This window comes from Balaenoptera physalus (genome assembly GCF_965194825.1).
Source record: "Balaenoptera physalus genome assembly, chromosome: 1".
Classification (NCBI taxonomy): Eukaryota; Metazoa; Chordata; class Mammalia; order Artiodactyla; family Balaenopteridae; genus Balaenoptera; species Balaenoptera physalus.
The window spans coordinates 147968719-147993003 of NC_138882.1; the positions used below are offsets into that span (position 1 = coordinate 147968719).

At 43.2% G+C, this 24285-nt stretch overlaps 1 protein-coding gene across 5 annotated transcripts in view; it reads left to right on the top strand.

Moving 5' to 3' along the window:
• Positions 1–24285, top strand: part of DAB1 (DAB adaptor protein 1) — a 420799-nt gene that overhangs the window by 249490 nt on the left and 147024 nt on the right. For all 5 annotated transcript variants that reach the window (XM_082415009.1, XM_082415011.1, XM_082415012.1 and 2 more), the window contains exon 3: positions 19514–19653. In XM_082415009.1, the coding sequence (XP_082271135.1) occupies positions 19514–19653 (140 nt within the window). The remainder of the gene's footprint in view (positions 1–19513; positions 19654–24285) is intronic.

Below are 24285 nucleotides of genomic sequence, written 5' to 3' on the forward strand. Positions count from 1 at the left end.
GTCATAATCATGTCCCTGAATAAAGACATCCTGAACACCCACAGAAAAAACCTGACCTGGGCTTCACAACCCTCCAGAATCTGAGCCCAGACTGCACAGGTGGTGGATCGTAGTGGAAAGAGCATGAACTCTGGAGTCAGACGGGCACCACTGAATGCAGCCCTCTTGCTGGCTGTCTGACTTGGCCAACTCATGCCCCTCTCTGACTCCCAGTATATTTTCTGTACGTAGGCATCATCTGCCATGTGCCTAGTACCATTCCTGGCTCAGGAGGGATGCCCAGTAATGTGGAGCAGTTACTACTGTGCAGAGTTAGATAAAGGCTCCTTTGCAACTTTTCTGATCCTGCTTTTGCCTTTAACTGTGGTGGAGGCTCTTCCTCCAGCCCCCACTTCACGTAAATCACGCGTATCATTTGACACCTGGCTTTAGTCCCACCTCTCCCTGAAAACTTCCTCCAAGGACCTTGCTTCAAAGTCCTGTTTCCCTCCTGCAAATCCCTAGGACAATACTCAGTATAATATATATGCTAGTTATTCCTGGGCCAACCTGGGCCATGACTTCTAGTGTTCTTAACTTGTTTTCCTATCTTGATTTCTTGTTTCAGTTTTAAGAGGTTTATGTATTACTCCCCTGACTCGACTGTAAATTCCTTGAGGGTAGAGAAAGGCCTTATAATTTATTGCATCTATAATTTGTAGCTCTTTTTTTCTTCTTTTTTCTTTTCTGTCTTTCCATTCTTTGGAAGACATGGCCTAGCAGGGAAAATACATTATTTAGAGTCACAAAGGCCTGGGTTTGAAATAATTGGCAGCCAAATGAAGATTATGTGACATGGAAGAAATTACCTACCCACTGGGAACACTACTTTCTTCATCTCTAAAACTGAAAAAATAATAATACCCCCCTCATAGTGTCATTGACGGCATAAACACTGCATAATTGGTCCTCAGTTATGATGTTTGTCACCACTTCCCTGGGCCTTACTAAGTGTGCGATAATGAATATATCTGTTTTGTCAGGATACCTTAAAAGATTTGCTCTGGAAGGCTTTGCATCCCACAGTCCCACACAGAAATGCCCATGCAGCCAGCCCTGTCCCATCCATCAGAATGTGGGATTCTTCCCTGTTCCTCTCTTAGTACATTGGTGGCACCTTCATTTATGAAACACCGCCTTTTTATGAAACTGTGTTTCTTCCGTTAGACTGGGGACTTCCTAAAGGGAGTAATTCCATTTACTCATCTTCTCAGGGAGACAACTTAGGTAGAGTGGAGAACACAGACAGATGTGGAAACAAACATAGCTGGAGTGAATCCTGGTGAATCACATCTTCTTATTGGCTATGTGAACTCTGGGCAGGTTTCCTGACCTCATAAGCCTGTATCCTCATCTGCACAAAGGGAGGTCATAGTACCCTTTAGGGCTGTCGTATGAACTAAATGAAAAGTAATGTATGCGAAAATGTTTATCACTGTACCTGGAACATAGCAGATGTTTAATACATGGGCAGCTCCAGCCCCAGGATGTCAGTTACATAAAAGACGCTCACAAGGTGTTGGCTGAATTAAACTAAAAAAGATTTAATACTTATTTCTGTTTTCCGTTGATCCATTATATCTTACTTTTGCTGATTATCAACACTTGTCACATTTTCTCCCTGGCACTTTACTACAGTAGTTTAAGAAGCATTAGGATTGTGCTTGCAACCATATTGAGCTCTTTGGAAAGGAGGTGCTTTGTTGAAATTAGCAAGGCTGTGTAGGCATTCACGCTTTTGTTATCCAATCAAAAAGGCTTGTCTGTTTTTCCTTGTTGGCAGAAAGGAGACAAAAAGAAGTTGCTTAGAAGATAATAGGCTCTTACATATAAAATTAACTGAAAGCTAAAGTTATTCTCCAGGGAGATAAACTACAAAATTAAGCAATTTGAGGTTTGAGATCTTGGTGATGACAGCAGGGGAAAGATCATCAAAATCCAAGTTCTTTCTCTTCTCATGACTGTATTAGCAGGTATGAAGCTAGGGAGAGAGAATCAGAGATAATGTAGATTTCCTGGGGCAGTGACCTGGGTACCACCATCTACATCCCTTCCCTTCGGCAAGCATTTAGTGACTGTCTCCTGGCCACGCAGAGGTGGGCCAGGAGCCAGATGTACAGAAATTCACATCCATTATTAATGAAAGCTTTGTTGTTGCAAGTAATGAAAGTCAACTTGAATGGACTTAAATATAATAGAGGGACACATCATAAGGACTGAGAGTTGTCTCACAGACCTAAGGAAGGGCATGTGTGAGCTGAGCCTCTGGAAAGATGAACCAGGAATTTTCAGTCACTAAGGACCCCAACAGTAATTTCTCTCTGTGGTCATTTCTTCCAGAACATCTTTTCCCTTGGCTTTTTATATGATTGCCTTTCTCTTACCTAGGCCAATGGCAGGGAAAGTTGGCCACCCAGAGTTCTATAATCTAGTCATAAGGAAAGATTGACTCCTTTCTCTGCTTCAATTCTCAATTTCCAAGGATGGGGCTCTGATCAACATAGCTTGGCCCAGGTGTCACCATCTGGTTCAATCAAGAGGGGCCAGAGGGTCGGGTCATGTTGTATAAACACGGCCACCGTGATGATACCTCTGGGAGAGGGCGGTCAGCTGGGGGTTCAATCACTGAGATTGGACAGATATCTTAAATTTGTCTAGTCTTGATGAATGAGGCCAGGTCCCAACTCTCACATAGTCAGTGAGATAAAAGCAGTAAAAAAGAAGAAAAAAGCGTTGGTTTTATATGATGATGTCATGCTCAGAAGAAGCCATGGTTTTTCAGCATTGACATGGTTCAGTCTGAACTCTCGGGCTACATTTAAACTGGAGTGAAAAGAACTCATATTTATGGAACACCTCTATGCCAGATGGACCACTGTTACACATCCAGGTTACATTCCTAAACATCCAGGTAGGTCTTGTCTATTCCACGCTGTAAATAAGGAACTTACTGTGACGTAGTGGGGCCTGGGGCCCTCGTGGCACAACAGGCAACAGGAGGTTGGCATCTGTCCGCTCCCAAATCCCACACACGCTCCACACAGCTGGAATTTGAAAGGCCTTGAAGGGAACATTAAGTCACCCGGTTCCTTTGGCTTTGTCTCCATCACTGATTGGAATGGCTTTGTCTCAGGAAGAGACACTGCCTTCCACTCGGGGTCCCAAACCAGATTCAAGAGTCATACTTGATTCCTCCCTTTTCCTGTCTCTCCCACAGACAATCTATGAATGAGCCCTGTCTGCTTTTCCTGCAGTGTCTGTTTTGATTCAGCCCATTTCGCTATGTCTTAATCCACCCTCCTCGTCTCCTCTCTCACCTGGATCACTATGATACCTCCTGCTTCGACTTCACCCCCTTTTGCCAAAGAGCAGTCGGAGAAATCATTACAAAATGCAGCCATACAGGACAGGAATAAAGACGCAGACGTAGAGAATGGACTCGAGGACACGGGGAGGGGGAAGGCGAAGCTGGGGCGAAATGAGAGAATGGCAGGGACATATATACACTACCAAATGTAAAATAGCTAGCTAGTGGGAAGCAGCCGCATAGCACAGGGAGATCAGCTCGGTGCTTTGTGACCACCTAGAGGGGTGGGATAGGGAGGGTGGGAGGGAGACGCAAGAGGGAGGAGATATGGGGATATACGTATATGTATACGTATAGCTGATTCACTTTGTTATACAGCAGAAACTAACACACCATTGTAAAGCAATTACACTCCAATAAAGATGTTTAAAAAAATAAATGCGGCCATATACCTGCATAACCCCCGCTTGCCCCCCCGCCCTACTATGGCGTTTTGCTGGGCTTAGAACTGAATCCACACTCCTTACCTGACCTTCTAAAGCGACCCATGAAGGAGCCCTGCCTCCCTCTTTCTTGCCGCTCCCATCCCCTCCCCCTTGGTTCTGCTCCCATCACACTAGCTTCTTTCTGTTTTGTAAACAGGCCAAACGCACTCCCTCTCGGCATGACTGCCCTTTTCTCCTTGTTCACATCCCCTTTCAAATGTCATTTCTCCAGAAATGCCTTCCTGGACCAGCCTGTCGAAATTAATTGTTCCCCACCCTGCCCCCAGTCACTCTTCATCTCATCAAACTGTTTTATCTTCTTCATAACACTTATCACTCTCTGGAAGGATCTCGTTCATTATTTATTTACCGGCTAATTCTCTTCCTTTCCCCTTCAGATGAGAAGCTCTAGGAGAGCAGGGGCTTCCTCTCTCTTGTCTACGCCTCTTCCCTGGGACCTGGGCCGGTGCCATGTAGTAGGCATGCAACACATGTCTGTGGCATGAATGAATGACTATCAGGCTGCCTGTGTTAGAAATCCAGGGGCGTCAGGGTGGGGCCTGTACCCTTGCATTCATTACTGGCAGTGTCGGGGGCGGGGCACTTAGTCACTGTCTGTTCCAGCGCATTCCACTTAAACCCTCCATCACTGGGATTTATCTCTGAGTTTAATCAAATGTAACTTATATCGCAGCCTCCTCAGTAAATAATTGATTTTCCCTCTCTGTCGTCTTCATCACAAATACTTCTTTGTACTCTAAAGAAATCATTTAATCAGTCGATAGCATACACAGCCCTCTTGTTTAGAAGGCAGATGGAAGATAAAGCGTGGGTCTCGATTCCAGGACCAAAATAATCTACCTTAAAAAATAGTCTGCAAGCAAGTTGGCAGCAGAGAGACCCAATTAAACCCTCATGTTTTCTTTTTCTTTTTTTTTTCTAATGGAGATGACCGCGTGAAAGTTGTAGCTGCTGCAGAAGAAAGTTCTCAGCCAGTGGCAGGCTGCACGTGAAAGTAGAAACCCTCGTTCATTTGTGGTTTAATTAACCTCTGTCTGGGTCCGAGAGCAGGCTTTCAAATGCCGAGCATTCACGCACGTGGGGTGAGAACTTCAAACTGGGGGGTTCAACTGTCCTGCGCTCCGCTGTGACCTCAGCTCACTGACTAAATCCCACTCTCCCGCTTCTCTCTGTGCTCTCAGTCATCTGGCTTTCCGTGGGCAACATGTCCAGAGCTTACAGGGATTCATGTGTAATCCAAATCCTACAGACTTCCTTCCTTCGCCCTCATTGTTTCCCCCAGTGAAGAACATTGGGAGAGGTAAATTTCGCATCTGTGTTCACATGTTTGTCTGTTTGGAGCCCACACGTCTCCGGAGTGGAAGAAGGGGGGGGGGAGTAATGAAGTGTCAACTCTGATACATGTAGAAAGACTCCATGGAGGCATCTCTCAGGGAAAAATCCATCTTCCTACTGTCTTCAGGAGGAGTTCTCAGTATTGTATCCCTTTGCACTGTTTTAATTGGAAAGATCTTAACTGTCCAATGATAAGGGGTTGGTTAGATAAATTACGCTACATCTATAAAATGGGGGTGTCAGGCAGCCACTAAGAATCATGTTCCAAGAAATATTAATATGGAAGAAAAGATACACTGCCCTGCCAAATGGAAGAAGCAAGCTACAGATATAGAGTATGAAAACATTTCTGAGAAATGTGCATTTGTGTGTGTATACTTAGGAAAAAGTTTGGAAGGGCATATACTCAAATGCAACCACAGATATCCCTGGAAGTTATTTTGGATAACTTTCCCTCTTTTTCCTGTCCTGCGTTTTCCAAATTTTAGGATTTGAGCATGTTCCTCTTTGTAATTGGAAAGAAAAAAAAAAAAACAGTTGTTTTAAAGAATGGAAATAGAAAAAGTTTAAAAACGTATCTGTTATTTTTTCATTGGAAAACAAGATCATCTTCACTTGTCATCAGCTCCCAGGGCTTTGTAGATGCCTAGTATCTGCTGTCATGTGCATTTGCCAAAGGGAGACAAGTTGTGCACTTTAGAAAAGCAAACCCCACTGTACCTCCCAGTTCTGGTGGCGGTGAGGGTCACCCCGCTCACTCTGACAGACTCAGCTGCCCGCGACGGCTGGCGAACACGCCACAGTTTTGCCAGGGGCCTTTGAGTTTCATTTGGTGAGAGAGCGTTAGCTCTGGATTTGCCTTCTTCCTTAGGCTTAGCCTCATGGAACATCAAAGCAGGTTACATCATTGGGGCACTCGGCACTGCCCCCCCCCCCCCCGCCCCGAGCCCTCTTCCCGTCACTCTTGGATTATTGCAGGCACTTGCTAGCTTGCATCTCCACATCAAGACCCCCCTCTCGGGCTTCCCTGGTGGCGCAGTGGTTAAGAATCCGCCTGCTAATGCGGGAGACACGGGTTCGAGCCCTGGTCCGGGAAGAGCCCACATGCCGCGGAGCAACTAAGCCCCTGGGCCACGACTACTGAGCCTGCGCTCTAGAGCCCGCGAGCCACAACTACTGAGCCTGTGCGCCACAACTACTGAAGCCCGCACGCCTAGAGCCCATGCTCCACAACAAGAGAAGCCGCCGCAGTGAGAAGCCCACGCACCACAACGAAGAGTAGCCCCCGCTCGCCGCAACTAGAGAAAGCCCGTGCGCAGCAACGAAGACCCAACGCAGCCAAAAATAAATAAATAAATTTATTAAAAAAAAAAAAAAAGACCCCCTCTCTATCATCTGTCAGAACTCCCTCCCTCAAATGCACTGACTTTGTACTGTCTTCCATCGAGTTCCCAGGAAACCAGTGGTGGAGATGGAGATTTGCTCTGGGGAACTTAGGAGAAGTGCCTTCAGAATCAACACCGATGGGGAGTCCGGGTAGCAGGGCTGAGCAGAGGGGGGCGTTGAACCCTGATGCAGCTGCAACAAAGGCCCCAGCTGATCTCACTATCCACAGGGAGCTCTTGAGTGGCCTTCAGCGTCGTCCCCAACTGAGGCTTGGGGCTTGGGTTTTTATACTCAGCCTCATCTAATCCAGTTATTAATTGGATGCAAGCTTCGGTGGTGGGGGGGGGAAGCGAGGTGAGGGGAACATGGCCTTGGGTGAGGTGACGCTTTGGTGGAGGAGAGTTCCCTGAGAGCAGCTCACCTAAGAGCCTTCCTGGGTCAGCATGTCAGCTGGGGGATGAGTCTTCAGACCTAAAGCTGGGTCTGGGAGACACACCACGTGTAGCCTGCAGTTCACAGAAAGGGAAGTGAAAATATTGTCAACATATGGTACCGTCCAGGAGCTGTACCGCTGTGTTGGGTGCTTCACACATATGATTGCATGGAGTTCTTACAGTAATCCTGCAGGAGGAACGTTACTATCGTCACTTGCGGAGAGATGAAGTGGCTTGCTCTAGGCCAGGAGGCTCCGAATGACGAAGGGCTGAGGACCCAGGTCCCTCCTGGACTGTGTTCTTTCCCCTTCATCATGCTGCCGCTCCCCCACCCTTATATGCATCATCCTGTCTGGCCTTCATCCCTGCGGCACCACAGCCATAATAGGACCCTTTCTGTTGCAAACGACAGAGACAAAAATACATTCAATGACTGTGGATTCAGACCTGTCCTTCCCCTGCCTTCTGCAATCCTATTTCTTACCCAGCCTCAAGTTTCACATTCTCTTCCTTAAAACTTTTGTTCTGTTTTGTTTTCTTTTTTTTGTGTGTGTTTGTTTTTCTGCTAGTTTTGTTTTCTTGTTTTTTTTTTTTTTAGTTTCTTATTGGGGTAACATTGGTTTATAACATTATATAAGTTTCATGTATCCAACCTTATAATTCTACTTCTATATATGCTACAGTGTGCTCCCCACCAAAACTTTCCATCCATCACCATATAGTTGATTCCCTTTACCCATTTTTCCCTCCCTCCAGCCCCTTCCCCTCTGGGAACCACTGCTCTGTTCTCTGCATCTACCTGTTTGCCTTAAAACTTCTTTGGATTAACTGCATTGATTTTTCAGCACTCCTGGCTCTGCCTTTTCTGAGCTCTGTGGTCTTGGGCCAGTCTTTACCTCTTGGAGCCTTAATTTTCTCATCTGTAAGAAGGGACTAATAGTGCATGTCATGCTAGGTTGTGAGGAATAAGAGGACAATGAAGGGGAACATATTGTTTAAAGTCCATTCTGTGCCTTGCACTGTGGCATCAACATGAGATAAAATATTGTACACCTGGTGCATTCCCTTACACCCTTAGTGGCAGCACATACTGGCTTTACCTTCTCTGCCCCTTGGCCACTAGGAAAAAGACCCAAGCCCAGCCATACAAAGACCTGAGAAAGCGAATGATGTGTGCCATCCTCAGGCTCCCGGTAAGCAAGTGTGAACAAGGAAAGCTGCAGATTAGAAGCCAGGCTGGTTAGTCCTTGACAGGCCCAAGTTAGCAGGATATACCAAGCTCCTAGACCTTCATGGAAGACTTCAGAAGGACTCGGCAATGGAGGGTTATAGACGTCTTTATAATCTTAAAACTGGAAGGTTTCTCCCTTTTTCTGTCTCACTGCTTCTTCCTCTTACATGGAGGTATGATTGGCTATTTTTCTATTATACCTGACTTCTGTTCGAAAAACGTTGCTAGGGGTTGCAATGCCACTAGCCTGTTTAATAGCACCTGAGACTTTGGGCACCATGATGAAAACTTAAACTTGACCTTCCAAAGTTAGAAAACGCTATGTCTGTATGTTTGGGGGAGGGTGTTGGAAACTCTGGGTAAGGAAAGTGAGAGCACTTTCCATTACTCAGTATACTTCCTTCTTCAGCAAATATTTATTGAGTACCCACTCAGTGCCAGGCAGTGTCCTAGTTGTTTGAGATGCACAGAGAGGACAACAGAAGACAATGCGAGCCCTCCAGGAGCTTACTTACAGTCCAGCTAGGGGGATTCCCGGGCCTAGGTCCTTCCTGCCTCAACATGCTCTCCTGCACCAGGGGTCACCACATGGAGCGCGAGGCACACCCCACACTCATTGAGCATGATAGTCTCTTCCGTTTCCCTTCACAGAAACTTTAAAATGGTGTTTGAAAGGACAGTGCTAGGAAATTGTTGGTCTAAGAATCTGCTGGAATGGCATGACGTGGCCAATGATTGTTTCCTTCTGTTATTGAGCTTATTAATGATGTCATACAATTTTTATAATAGATTTTTAAAGTTAAATAACAGCTGGCAGAAAAGAAGAACCAAATAAATACTAGCAGACCTTTGTCTACTAGGAAAATGAAAGAAGGCCCAACTGTCAGAGCATAAGAATTGCGTCACATATGGGGTCACCAAAGGATCCTGCCTTGTACTTCTGTGGTTCGTAATCTGACTCTGCCTCAAAATCATTGGCCAAACTTTGAAAATGCAGATTGCCAGGCCCTCACATTAGAATCTCTGGAATCGTAGGACTTGGTTTTCTACAGAAAGGTGCCCATGGATGCCAGATACCCTTTCTACAGAGTTCTTTCCAGAAGTACCAGAGAGGAGAACTTTTAAAGAAAATGTATGTATGAGTCATAGGTTGAATATTATTTTAGTTTTTGAATTAGTTTACCTTTTAGCAATGATGACAGCAACCATGTTCATAAAAGTGCCTTTTAGCAGCCCCCTAAGTGTGTCATTCCCCTTGTTCTGCCCACTACCCAGCTAGTTAATTACACAAAAATCAACATTCTCCCCTACACAGTCAGCATACATAATTTCTTGTCCATTGCAAATCAACACCTGGATAACGGCAAGATAGAATTCTAAGTAAAATAAGTTATCTCTGCTCCTGGGCCCTGAAGTTCCCCCCACAATCTGTTCTTACATTGGACAACCTAACAGACAATAGAGCTCTCTCAGCAATGGATAGAATGATGTTGGCTAGGCTGGGGGATAAGGGTGGGGGGAAACCTCTTTGAGATTTTCTTATCATCAAGATGGATGGCCTAGTAATTCAGAGAGATATGCAGAAGGAGGGAGGATGTCTCAGTTTGGGTACTGGGTTAATAATTCATAAGGTGATCTCCCTATAGCCTTCAGGAAGGAACATCCTGTTCTTAATTGTACCCTTATTCCCAGGCAACCAAAAAAAAAAAAAAAATTACCAAACAGCTGGGACCATCACTTCTAATGCAGTATGACTTTGCTATGGTTAGCTTTGGGCCACTGGTGCTTAATGTGAAATATATTATTTGGGGAGGAGGAAGGCAGTAAAGATTTATTGAAAGAATGCCACATGCCAGGGAGTGTGCTAAGAGCAAAATGTGTATTGTCTCATGTAATTCTTCTAACTGTCCTAGAGAGGAGTGCAAATAACTATAATGTTGTACAGATGGAGAATCTAACACTCAAAAGTTAAATGCCTTTCCTGGAATCGCACACACACAGGTGGTCACAGAGCTACTGCCGTGCCTTCTGACTGCAGCGTTAGGCAACCACGCCCCTCACTGGCAGCATGGCCTTGTACCGCTGACCCTACTTCCCTGTACTTCTGTCCCCTCTTCCTCTGAATGGGATGCAGTCTTTGCCTTCGAGGTTGTTCTGACTTTTCAATAAGACAGTATGCGGAAATGGGACAGACATCTTTGTTTTTAGATATCATCCAGCTTTCTCTTCCTCCTTCCTCATTCTAGCCTCCCTGTTACAGACTGAATGTTTGTGTCTCCTCCCCCCACACCCTCTAAAATTCATGTATTGAAGCTCTACCTGCCAATGTGATGGTATTGGAAGTGGGGCCTTTGGGAGGTAATTAGGGTTAGATGAGGTCATGAGGGTGGGGCCCCCTTGGTGGGATTAGTGCCCTTATAAGAAGAGGAAGAGAGATCAGAGCTCTCTCACATGCTCTTTCTCTCCACTAAGTGAAGATACAGCAAGAGGGCAGCCATCTGCAAGCCAGAAAGAGGGACCTTACCCAGAACCAAATCTGCCAGCACCTTGATCTTGGACTTCACAGGCTCCAGAACTATGAAAAATCTGTGCCTGTCATTTAAGCCACCCAGTGTGTGGTATTTTGTTACAGCAGCCTCAGCTAAGACACTTCTTTAGATGTTTAAGTATCTAAAAAAGAGGAGTGAATACTCAGCTTGATATAAGAAATATCTTGATGTTGACCTCTACTAGACAGGAAAATACTGTAACTGTCAAAAGTTAAAAGAATTAAAAGGATCCACAGCCAGACTGCCCACGTTAGAAAAAACAGTCTTGGCTTTTGTGTGTGTTTCTGTGGCCATGCTCATTATCTGGGATGAGTGGGGGAGGTAAAGAGAGAACAGTCTTGGGTGTGAAATCTCTTTTGTTTGGACATTAGCCATCTTTAGTGAACAGCGTGGAGTGGGAGACTGATTACGACTCCAGTCGATTCTGTGGGCTCTCTGCCTCAGTGTCATGAAAAATGCTAATTGCCTTCTTCTTTGGGCTCCTGACTTCTGACAGAGGGGCTTGTTTTTGTTGAAGTTTCTGCAAGGTCACTCCCAGTGTGGGACCTCCATGCTGGCAGTACCTTCTGCTCCAAGACAGGGACGTGGTGCTCTTCCTGACAGCATCCTTGAGGCCTTTTCAAAATGGGGAGTTTACTCGGTGCCCTGGGGACTGTCTCCATTTAAACTCAGAGTCATTTCCCGGGTTATGAGATGAGCAGGTTGTGATGAGGCTGAGAACCGCTCTTCCCTAATGGCAGGAAGTGCAGTCAACAGTGAACTAACTGCAGGTGTGACATTTACTTTATCCCGTTAGGACTTTTATTCCTTGAAGACTTAGTGAATCACACTCATGGAATGGATTTGAGATAAAGTCTGTACGGAAGGGGTTTGTAGTGACCCTGTACACTTTCCCAGTGTGATCCAGACTCTGGGAGTCCACTAGCCTCTTTTGAATAACTAAATAAATGCATTCATGTATTGAACTATTCAATACAGCTGGGAAGTGTGGGTCCACTCTATGCCAAGCACCATGCTAGGTTCAGAGAACACAGGTGAATCAATCCCTGCCCCCACCCTCAGGGAGCTAACATGTAGAGGAGCCAGGCATGAAGACAAAGTCAGTGAGGTGCCCTGGTGCTGTGATAGATGCTGTGAGCGAATTGAGTGAAAATGTGTCTATTTGTTAGGCAAATGCCAGGCTCCGGGGATACCTTGGCTAACAAATCTAACACAGTCCAGGCCTTTCTGGAGCTTACAGAGGAATGAGAAGGAGGAATTTAAACGGATTTATTACAAATGAGATTAATTTGTTGCAAGAAGGCAGGGGGATTATCAGGAGAATACTGTGGACACATCTCAGAGGGGACGTCCCAGGTAGATCTCTGGGATGGAGAAACCTGGACACATGGCATTGTGCTGAGACCTCAGGTGTCGAAGGGGAGGGGTGAGGGGATGGGGGAGGATAGGGAAGGGTGGTGGCTTCAAGGCCCAAAGAACAGCAGGTGTAAAACTGCAGAGCACAGTGTGCTCAGAGCATGGCTTGTTGGAGGGTCTGGATGAAGGCCACTGTGGCGGGAATGTGAAAAGTAAAAGGGAGGGTGGTCCAAAATGAGGTTGATGAGTTCAACAGGGACCATATTTATGGGGGCCTTGCAGGATATTTAAGGAGGTTCATTTTAGTTATACAGAAATATACCTATTTTAGAGCTGTATGCTCAAAAATCTTTTACTGATAGAGATATGATTAAAAAAAAAGAAGAAGAAAGAAAAAAGCCCTGGAGACCTGCTTCTGTGGCCTCGGGCAGACCTGGGATTAAATCCTGGCTCTAGTACTTACCAAGGTGAATCAATTTAAGCAACATGACCTCTCTGAATTTCTGGCTCTGGATCTAAGATATGTGGATAGGACCCACATACGATTGCCTTAACAGTAAACTGAGCTCTACAAAGCACAGCATACAGTTCTGGCCATGGTTAGAGTCTCTAAATATTAGTTTTAAATGTCTTCATAGACGGTTAGCTCTCAGAGATCTCTGGAGAGCATTTTCTCTCTATGAATGCTCATTGGTACATGGGGAGACTGAGCCCCCAAGAGGATAAACGACTTACACATAATCACATAGGTGAAGGTATAGGAACAGAGACCACACTTGAATCCAGGCCTCCTTACTTCCCAGCCAGTTACTGCTTTTCTTCCATGGGGTGTGGTCTCCAGGCATAAACCCTGTATCTTCCTCCTTTGGAATTCCAATCAGTGGTATATTGAAAATTCAATTCTCAGATTACTTGGAGAGTTTTGGATTAAGATCCTTGACAAAGCATCCCTTATAGTGATTGTTCATCACTGTTGTCTGTTTATGGAACCTAGTAAAGCCAGTGCACCAGGGCAGAAATCTCCAAACCATTCCGCTTAGGCTCCTTTCCTCTGATGTGAGTAGGAAAGCACTAATAAGGTGGTGCCCCTCAGGCCCTCCCTGTCTCCCAGGCATGTACACCCAGCCAGCTGCAAATGCAACTGAGCAGTGTTTCTCCCACTTAAGGAGATCCCTTGGAAACATTTAAAAAGAAAAGTCTTGGGCTTTTAAGAAAACAAAGAAAACTCTGTGAAAATACCTTTGCTGCATAATGTCTTTTATTATTACTGATTTTTATCCTTTGTGAACTGGTAACATGTTTAAAATATTATTATCAATTTGAAAACCCCAAATCAAAACTTTGTTTTGAAATTCTCATTCTGAGGACCCAGTTTGAGAAATAGCACCTCCAAAGAAATTTTCTACATAAAAAGGTTGCTGTTCGACCACTTGCTGTTCCTGGTGAGCTTCCAGAATTACGAATGTCTGAATCAACTCAGTCTACTGTATCCCTCCCACTAGGCTCAGAATCTCAATGGGTGGGATTTAGGAATGTGGTTTTTTGTGTCTATGTGGTGTGTGTGTGTGTGTCTGTGTGTGTGTGTTTTAAACAGGTGATTCTTCATTAAACTAGAATTAGAAAATGACTGCAATAATCTATTGACTTTTCCACTAGAATGTAAGCTCCATGAGTAGAGGGGTATTTATATATTTTGGTCACTGCTGTATCTTTAGCACCTTAGAACTTATAGTGAGCACTCACTATATATATATAAGTGAATGATAAATCAACCAATAATCAATCAATGAGAGCTTTATACTTCCCCAAATGTTGCTGCACTGTTGTTTTAATCTAATCCTCACAATAGACCATAACATAAATAGCTCCTGTGGCCCAAAGAACAAAGCCCAAAAGCTTTAGCTTGGCTTCCAAAGCCCTTCATGATTAGACCCCTCCAGCCTTTGTCAGCATCACTCAAGCCATGTGTTGGGACACAGTACTTTGCAAGCACATTGATTGTCTCAGGCTTACCCCAAATCAATCTAATCAAAATCTGTGGAGTGATATTTATAAAAGCTGCCTAGATGATTCTAAAACATAGTTAGGGTTGAGAAACGCTCAGTCTAACCTAATTACTCACTGTCTCTGAATATTACCGTAATCTTCGTTCCTCTAGGAAGCAGCTTCTTTGCTTCTCTACCTGTTGAATCCCTGCTTTTTCACCAGCCTCCCTCAAATGGCATCTCAAATCTGCAGCTGTTGCTAATCCTCTCCTCACCAGACAGAAACAATTCCTCCTCCCCTCAGCTCTGTGTGACATTCACAGTCCTGGTCATATTTTGTAAAGCTATGTGTGTCTCCTTCTGAATTGTGGCTTCCAGACAGGAGAAGAGACACTTTTCACTTACCTGGGTACCACAGAAAGCTAGCACAGTGCCTTGCACAAAGAACACTCTGAGGCAGTGCAGTGTAAAGATGGTGATAATATAATTAGGGTGACCACACAATTCACCATCCAAACTGGGATACATTTGAGAGTAATGAGGGGTGCTAGTAATAATAGCGTCAGGGCAAAAGGTATAAACAGGGACTGTCCCAGACAAACTGGAAGTATGAGCACCTAGATAACAGTGGCCAACATTGACTAGCTCTTAGTGTTTGCCTGTCACTCTCCTACATGCTGTCTGTGTGTCATTTCTTTGACCTAAACAATGACCCTATGTGGGAGCAACTGTTTTTATCTGCACTGAACAGAGAAAGATGCCGTGGAAGACATGTAAAGGAACTTACCTAAGGCAACACAATTAGGGGAGGGGTGGGAGAGGTGGGACTTGAGCTCAGGTCCTCTGAATCCAGAGCTCATGCCGCCCAGTGGAGGAGCTCAGGCCTCAGAGTACGACAGGATGAAGCTCTATTCACAGCTCAGCTTGAAATAACTTTAGGTACCTCTCTGGCTTTAGTGTCTTCATCCATAGAATGATGGCAATGCCTCCTGCCAGTAACCCTGGAGGATTAAATGGGACATGGTATGAGAAGACCAGGCGAGGTGTGTGTGCTTGTGATGTACTTGTCTTAAGAGAAAGCTGTCTGCCAGTTTACTGTAGGCTCCATCAGACATCTATTCAAATAGCTGTGACACAAAGTGAGAAGTAGTAAGTGCTATGACAGGTCACAGGAGACCCCATAGCCTAATGGGTAAAAGCCTGACATTTTGCTTGAGACCTGGGTTCAAATTCAGGCTGTCATATTTGAATAGACATTTCTCCAAAGAAGATAGGCACATGGGCAACGAGCACATGAAAAGATGCTCTGTATCATTAGTCCTGAGGAAAATGAAAAATGCAACCATGAGGAGATTTCACTAAACACCTACTAGGATGGCTAAAGTTAAAAAAAAAAAAAAAAAAAGACAATAAGAGATGTAGCAAGAACAGCTGGTAGAGAAACTGGAACTCTCATACTTTGCTTGTGGGATTCTAAACTGGTAGAGCCACTTTGGAAAAACAGCTTGACAGTTCTTCAAAAAGTTAAACAGAGTTACCATATGACCCAGCAATTTCTCTCTTAGGTATAATCCTAAGAGAATTGAAGAAATATGGCTACGTAAAAACTGGTACAGAAATATTCATTATAGCTCTATTTTTAATAGCAAAGAAATAGAAACTGTTTAAATGTCCATCAGCTGTTGTGGTATATCCATACAATGGAATATTATTCAGAAAGAAAAAGACAAAGTACTGATGATACATGCTATTAAATGGAATAATCTTGAAAATGTGATGCTAAGTGATGGAAGCCAGTCACAAAGGACCACATATTGTATGATCCTATTTATATAAAATGTAATTTGTCTCCAGAACAGGCAAGTCTATAGAGACAGAAAGTAGATTAGTGGTTGCCTAGGGCTGGTGGGCTTGGGGAAGATGGGGAATAACTGCTAATGTGTACAGGGTTTCTTTCTGGGTTGATGAAAATGTTATGAAATTAGCTAGCAGTGATGGTTGTATAACTCTATGAATGTACTAAAATCACTGAATTGTACACTTTAAAAGAGTGAACTGAATGGTATGGGAATTAAATCTCAATAAAGCTGTTATCTAAAAAAATTAGGGCAATGCCCTTGGCTTTGGGTATTGGTGTCATCTTCTATAAAATAGGGCTTATGACAGAGACTAACTCAAAGAGCAGATGTGAGGATTAAATAAGAGATTGCATGTAAAACTCTTGGCACAATGACTGGTATCATAAATGCTCGATAATAGATGATTTTCCTTAAATACATGACCTTTCTCCTGTCCATCCTGAAGCAGAGGGTCAGTGGTGCTTTCAGCAAAATAGGCTGGGGATTCATGATAACTTAGGATGCATGAAGATTAACCCTCTCCCTAACACTCTCAAGTCGTATGTGCCTCTGAAGGAACAGCCTTATGGCTCTGATCTCTGTTATTTATTTCTTAACTTACATATTTGAGACCTTGCTCAAGATGTGCTCATGAAAAATTACCCTTTTAATGGTGGAACATTTAATGAGAAACCGGATTATCTACTACATAAGTGCCCTTCATACAAATTAGCTTGGCCCTGGGTCCTAATCTAAATTGGGCTCTCTACTTTCCTCTAAATGACCTAATATTTTCTTATTAATCTCTGCCCTCGTTCACCTATCTGGCTCTGCTTCCTCTTATGAAGTATGCTCCTCAAAAGAGCTCTGTGCCCTGACAAATGTTTCTTAAGGCTGTCTTTGTATCTGACTTACGGACATTTTTTGGACATGACGTGGAGGCTGGAAGCTGTTTCTTCCATTTTCAAGCCATCTCTCCAATGGAGTTTTAATGCTGCCAGTGTATTAAATATCAACAGATTTGGGCCAGGTGAGTTTTGGTAGAAGTTTAGATGGGGCTTCACAGGGAAGTCGGATAGATGAGAAGCAGTTAATCATCGTGGTTCAGAGAACAGGCTTGAAGACACAGAACACAAGCAAACCATAAGCCTGGGCTTTGGCATCAGTCAGATCTGGGTTCAGGTCCCACTCAGTGAGTTTGGACAAATTACTTGGCCTCTCAAACCTTCAATATAGATCCTTGTCTATAAAACCTAAGTAATAGTACCTACCTCTAGGATTATTTCCAGAGCTAAACAAGTTGGTGCATATAATGAGCTTTGTACAGGACATGATAAATCCTACCTGCTGTTGTTATTATACTTAAACTTTGGAGGAAGTTCCAAATAGTGAAAGGGATGCTATTAGTGACTGAAATAGTGTCAGGAATTGAAGAGGCAGAGATGGTATTTGTGATAGAATAAGAAGGTAGAGTAAGATAACCTTCCCAAGACATAGATCAAACCATAGGCCACTCCTACCAAATATTGCATAATAATGCAGGGAGAGGTGACCTGTGGTGCCCACAGCTAGATGTCTGTATGTAGAGGGTATATCATGGCAAATGTTCTTCTCTTTGTTGTTAGCCTTAGTCTCTGACATCTGCCCTCACTGATCCCGGAGGCTTAATTTTTACATTGATTACACATTCAGACGAATCATCCGTGTGTTATATTTGCTTTATGGAAAGTAATTCAAGAAGTTTAATACGCTAGAAGTCAGCAAGGATGCGGTAGAAAAAATACCAAATGGGATTTGGGGACGACAGGTCCAGGCCTAACTATGCAGACGTCCTTCTTTTGTGTTTTCCTGCTCTCGGCATTGTATCTTCTATGTGCTTCTTTTACTGAGCTGATAACGGGCGACAACTACCATTTATAGAAAACTTACCATGTGAATCCATGCTTTGCACATACTATCTCATTTAAGTTACTATTCATAATAACTCCTAAAGTAGATATTTAATCTTCATTCAACAGTTAAGGAAACAGAGGCTTGGCAGATAGTTTAGTTGGCTTACAAGTGAGAGAGCCATGATTTGAAATGAGGATATCTGGCTCTAAAGCTTATACCTTCTTACACATCTAGCATAATGCACTACACATTTTTGTTTGCAGTCATCAAAAACTTGAGCCTCTAGGGGCATAGACTTTGTCTCATTCATCTGTTGCCAGTGAATAATAGCATCTGGCACAGAAGCAATGCTCAGTAAGGGATGAATGAATAAATGAATGAAATGCAAGCCATGTTTCGTCAATAGAAAAGCATTATATGATGGTTAGCTATTGCTGTTGGTTTTTTTTCTATTTTAAATGTGTCCTCAAATAATTCTCAACCCCACATAATGGAAAGGCCTCAGTTTGCCCATCATGTGGAGAGAAGAAATGGGCTGAATTATCTCCAGTGTCTTCAGGTCTAAGTGTCAGACTGAGGAAAGAAGGCATGATAGAGGAGGTATCAGAAGTTGAAGTTAATGATATTCCAGGAGATGAGTATCAGAAGCCTAGGGCATTCCAGGTTTTAAGAACCACATGAGCAATGCCCCAACCTGTGACTCCTTTGATGGGAGTTTGCTGAAGTTACAGATTTGAATTCCTATGTATTCTTTTTTTTTTTTTTTTTTTTCTGACTATGTGAACGTGGACAAGCTACTTGAACTCTGTGACCTTCGTCTTTGTCATCTGGGAAATGGATATGGTTGAGTCGTTGTGAAGAGGGGGTAAAGTTTATAAAACATCTCACAAGAAAGATGTGCTAAGTTCACAGTAACTTTATTGTCTTCATTTTATGTGGATGTGTTTGAACTTCTGGTTGATGTGTCTCAGAAAAATATTATGCTAATAATTATTGAGAAAGCTGTTACAAGGTGTGGGCGCACCGTACCAAGGAGTATGGAAGCCTCTTTCTGTACACGCATGAGTTAGCAGAAGAGACATTGTAAAATCATTTTTTGATAATTGCCCCCGAGTCACTGCTTGATACAAAGCAATTACTTTGGAGTCTCACTATAAAACAGCCCATGGAATTGGGTGTAAGGAGGGTCTTGGACCCGGGCCAAAGTCATATTAAATGCTGGAAATGCCAGAGAGGCTCAGGGCTAATACTATTGTAACAAGAATGTCAGACATAAACTCCTAGTGGGTGATGATCGTTTGTTGATGACCTAGTGTGTATCAAAATCCGTGTTGGGTACTTTATACGTGTCATCATGTTTATTTATCTTAATGCCCCTTTGGGATTGGTTATTTTTAACTCTTTTTTTTTTTTTTTTCTTTTTCTGCCTGAGAAAATGGAGTCTCAGAGAGAATTGTGTAATTTGCCTGAGGATTTAAAAGGATAGAGCCAGAATTTGCATACAGGAGTCTTACCATTCTTTTGTCCGTGGTCCAATGATTTGACTTTCATAGCATGTAGGTGAACCAGAGAACCAATCTCGGAGCTGCGGATATTTAAAGCCAATGGGGCCTGAACACCTACATATCTGAATCCTGCATTTCTCTCTTTTTAGGTCAGGATCGCAGTGAAGCCACTTTGATAAAGAGGTTTAAAGGTGAAGGGGTCCGGTACAAGGCCAAACTGATCGGGATTGATGAGGTTTCCGCAGCTCGGGGAGACAAGTTATGCCAAGACTCCATGATGAAACTCAAGGTACTGCGCATGCATTTTAATTTAAATAATGTGGGTTTGAGATGACCGAGAGGAAGAAATGATTACAGTCATTCTGGTAAACATATTTTTTTATTCATATACTGGTATATTACTTGGTACACTGATGACTCACTGCATTTATTTATTGGGAGGACATGTCAATCATTTAGCAAATGTTTGTTGAGCATCTCCTATGTGGAGGTATTTTGCTAGCCCCTGTTGTACGGTTTTTGAGCATATCACATTTTATTCAATTGTATCTTCACTGTGCAACGCCTGCAAAAATAAAAGTACAAAATCATCAAATTGTACTGTCACTCAGATTTTATAAATTTTCTACTTTATTTTTTAATAAATTTTATATATTTCACCTATGATGAATATGGTAAAAGATGATATATTAATAAAAAAGCTGATTTTATTCATTCTTGAAATTTCTATTAATGTCCCCCAAATACTTTAAAGGGAAAATGTTATAAAAAGTGATACGTAACTAGATACTGATATTTGGCGGTATCACAAAGAGATTGCTGATTTTAAATACTTTAAAGAAGGGTTTTCATTGAGAAAACTAAGAAAGAAATTGAGAAAAATTTTAATATGCAAAATAAGAAAATTATGTTCTTAAATAGCCTTTAAAAACATACAAAATTGAACATTGTTTGTTCCCAGATTCTGGTCTCTATGTAGTCTATGTCTCTTTTTTAAAAAAGTAATACAAAATATTAGAAAAACAGATGATTTAGCAAGAAGTTTATAAGCTATCTTATGCATTTAAGACCTATAATTTAATTATTTTCCTGATTATAGAATTCAAAAAATGCTCATTGTAAAAATTTTGAAAATACAGAAAAGTATGAGGGAAAATTAAACTTATCCACAATCCCACCACAAAAAGAAAAATCAGTGTCAGCATTTTTGTGTGTAACTAACACTCTCTCTTTGTATTTTTATATACATTTGTGTATATGTATATGAATCATACACATATATGTAGTGTAATTGGAATTACTATTTATAGTTTCGTATCTTGTTTTCTTTCTCCCTAATAATATATCATGAGCATTTTTTCTTATCTTCTAATAGTCCCTGAGGATACAACTTGGTCAATGTAATTTTTTTTAATGTAAGAAAAAGGGAAGAAAAGAAAAGGAAAGAAAAAAGAAAACAAGGCTGGCCAAGTGCCTACTAATATTAAATGCGACAATATCTATAAAACACCCTCTATATTGCCTTTTCTTTGATAGATGCTTAATAAAGCACAGGTATTAATTTTGTATGTACTGTACACATTTTCTCAACAGTTGAACATGTATATCAGATGCTAAGACTCCCTGTAGTATAGCTGTAGGAATCATTCTTTTTAAAAACTCTTAATTTTCTAAACTGTGTATCATTCCTTTCTTTTTTTTTTTTTTTAGCTGTTACACAGCAAACTTTATTTTAATAGTTATTAATCTACTACAAGGCCTACTAGAAAAAAGTATAAAAGACATTAAAATCATGAGTTCACAGATTGTCTACTTGGAAGAGGTTAATGTATCCTTTTATAAAAAATAATTAAGCAGGACTTCCCTGGTGGTGCAGTGGATAAGACTCCATGCTCCCAATACAGAGGGCCTGGGTTTGATCCCCGGTCAGGGAACTAGATCCCACGTGCATGCCGCAACCAAGAGTTCCCATGCCGCAACTAAGAGTTCGCGTGCCGCAACTAAGACCTGATGCAACCAAATAAATAAATATTTTAAAATAATAATAATAATAATAATTAAGCAATGTTATAAGATTTTAGGACAGTCCAGTAATGAGCCCCCTTCTTCTGCCAAGTTCAAGTCTGAGTGATAAATACACAAAGGAGTCCAACAGGAAGAATTATAAATTCCAGCTTCATGACTGATAAATGCTGGTCTGGAGGATGTGACGTAGACACACAGCCACAGGGCATCCTTGAAAGAGACAGGCCATTCCACTTGGTTTGTGGGGCAGTTGGATAACTGCAGCACTCCATGTTCACGCACCCTGACCCCTGCTCTGCCCCAGAGCAGAACTGTGATTCACGCATGAGGTCAGACCAGAACGCAGCCTCTCTACCAGCGGGTAGACTGCAGAGAGAGAACCCAGAAACACTGAGCCAAGGAGACCCTAGTCAAGAATGGGGATAAAGGCCTGGATCTTGATTCTTGCTGAAGTTGCTCCTTACTGAGTATGAGGCCAGGCAAATGGAGATTTGCTTTTGACAAATATTAATTGAAAGACATCAAGAAGCTCTCCAGTGGCCTGGTTCTCACCCAGAGCCACAAGTCTGCTGAGAACAAGAAAGAGGCTGGTGCATCTCCCCCCAGCATCCTGGTAGATAGCGTTCAGCAGGCATGGGCCACGGAGCACCTCACTGACAGCTGCCTTCATAGAAGCATGGAGGTCTCAGCGTATGTGAGACAGGAGTTGGCCTGTGTGCCCTGAAGTTCTCCCTCAGGATTAACACTGGGCCAGGCTAGCTGTACCAGGCCTGGCCAGGATTGCCAACCTTGCGTGTGTGTGTGGTGGGGGGGGGGGAATTACCTGCAGTGAAGTGCCCCATCTGTCACCCCTTATAACTGTGAGGTCCCCAAAGCTCTGGAGAGTTGGACCAACCATAACACGCTCCTGTCAAATGCTCTGAACTTGTTGACAGTTCTTGGTTCCCAGACAGTTGTCTTTCGTTATTTGCAAGTTGCAGAGAAGAATGTTGACATTTCTGTTCCCAGTAGTGTTTCTTTAAGAAACACAGAAACATAAATGATCGATTCTCCATTTGGCCACTTGCCCAGGAAGGAAAGGCAAAGAAGTACAAAATGCCTGTTAGCCTTGCAAAAGGCCCACTTGTTCATGTCAGGCCATAGGAGAAAATTTTTTTTTTAATCTGTTTTTCTTTGCTAGGCGCTCTGAAGCTGGTGCCTCTTCCTGTTTTAGAGAGTTTTCTCTTGGATTGTAGAGATTTAAGAGGGGATTCATAATGTGAGTATGAGTGAGCCATTGCCCGTCCACCAGCGAAGCCACATCGTCATTGTATTTTAATTTAGTCAACAACGCACTTTTACATATATTATCTCTTTCGCTCTTATGAGGTAGCTGTTAGCCTCCCTGTTTTGTAAATAAGAAATCTGAGGCTCACGGAAGTTATAGGATTTGCCCCAGAACCTTCATTTAATCTGGGATAAGCCCAGAATTCAAGCCTGTATCTCCAGATGCCCAGTGTTTGATAAGATACAGTTTAGTGCTTCGTTCTATTCTGTTTTGTATCTGCGTTGAATCTATCCTGGTTCCCCAACTAGAGTTTAAGCTCCTACCAGTAAGCTACATAGCCCCACATCATTGACTTCCAAAGCAGTCAACTTTCAGAGGTATCGGGCAAAATGGTGGTGGTTGAAGCTGTGGGAGAGATGGGCTGATTACAGAGCTCTAAGTAAATCTATTAGTCAGGGTCTTGTAAGAAACACCCAGCCCGACTAGGTCAGATGAGCATACTTTAATGCAGGAGCGACATACAAAGGTTAGGCAAGGTTAAGGTAGCAAACAAGAGCCGGTGAGGCACTGGAAACTAAAAACAGTGGGAAGCTGTTACCATCCTAGGATGAGATCTATTTACTGGAACCCAGGGACGGCGAGATTGAGGACAAAGTCCCTTCCCTCGCCAAGCAAAAATAAGCTACTCCTGGAGATTGTAGAACAAGGATGGGAAGGAGGCTGGATGAAATACCCTGACCTCTCTCCTTCCACGCTCTGATCTCCTGTCTGTGCCTTCCTGAGTGGAATCCAGAGGGCGGGAAGCTCAGAGGACCTGGCAATGCAGACCACAGGGGCCAGTCTCTGGGCACAAAGCAGGGCAGAGGAGGATATTTGTATTCTCCTTCTTACCTCGGAAAAGTGAAACTTAGGATGAGTTTTCCCCCATAGATCTACAACTGATAACCAGTAGGGCTGAGATTGGAGACCAGGTTTAGTTCACGGAGCTTTCTGGAATAGCATTCTAGGTTTTCAGCTATTCAGGTTGCACACCTGCTTGACGTGTTCCCTGGAGATCACAGTCATCGCATCACGTGCATACACCCTGCTGGGTGAGGTTTCTGAGAGTCCTTTGCTGTGCCTCATCCTATTGGATTCTCACGGCAACCCCTGAGCTGGACAGGGCAGGCTATCAACCCTGCCTGGCGTGCCTGACCCCTTCCCTGTGTATAAAATCCTCCAGCAAGACGCTGCCTCTGTGTGACTCCCTTCGGGACACCTGCATCAGTCATTCCATACAGTGCCCAGCACATGGCATTGCTTCATAGAATCAGTATTAGCATTAGAGGTGATGGTCACGGTCATTTGCTGAGCTCTCCTTGCACGCTGCACCCCATGCTAGGTGCGGTATGTGCACGCTTCACTCTTAGGAAGTAAGAAGTATTCTCATTTTAGAGTTCTCCTTCACTACTGAGTTTGGAAGCTGGTGGTTCCACCTTTTTTTCATCCATGCCTCCCCAGAGAGCCCTTCCAGAGGGTTATAATAGAAGGAACCCTAACACTGGAATTCGAAAGGTCACTGTTTGAATTCCCTCTATATGTCTTCTTAGTTCCTTGAGGTTTGGGGTGTTCACTTGGCCCCCCGATCTT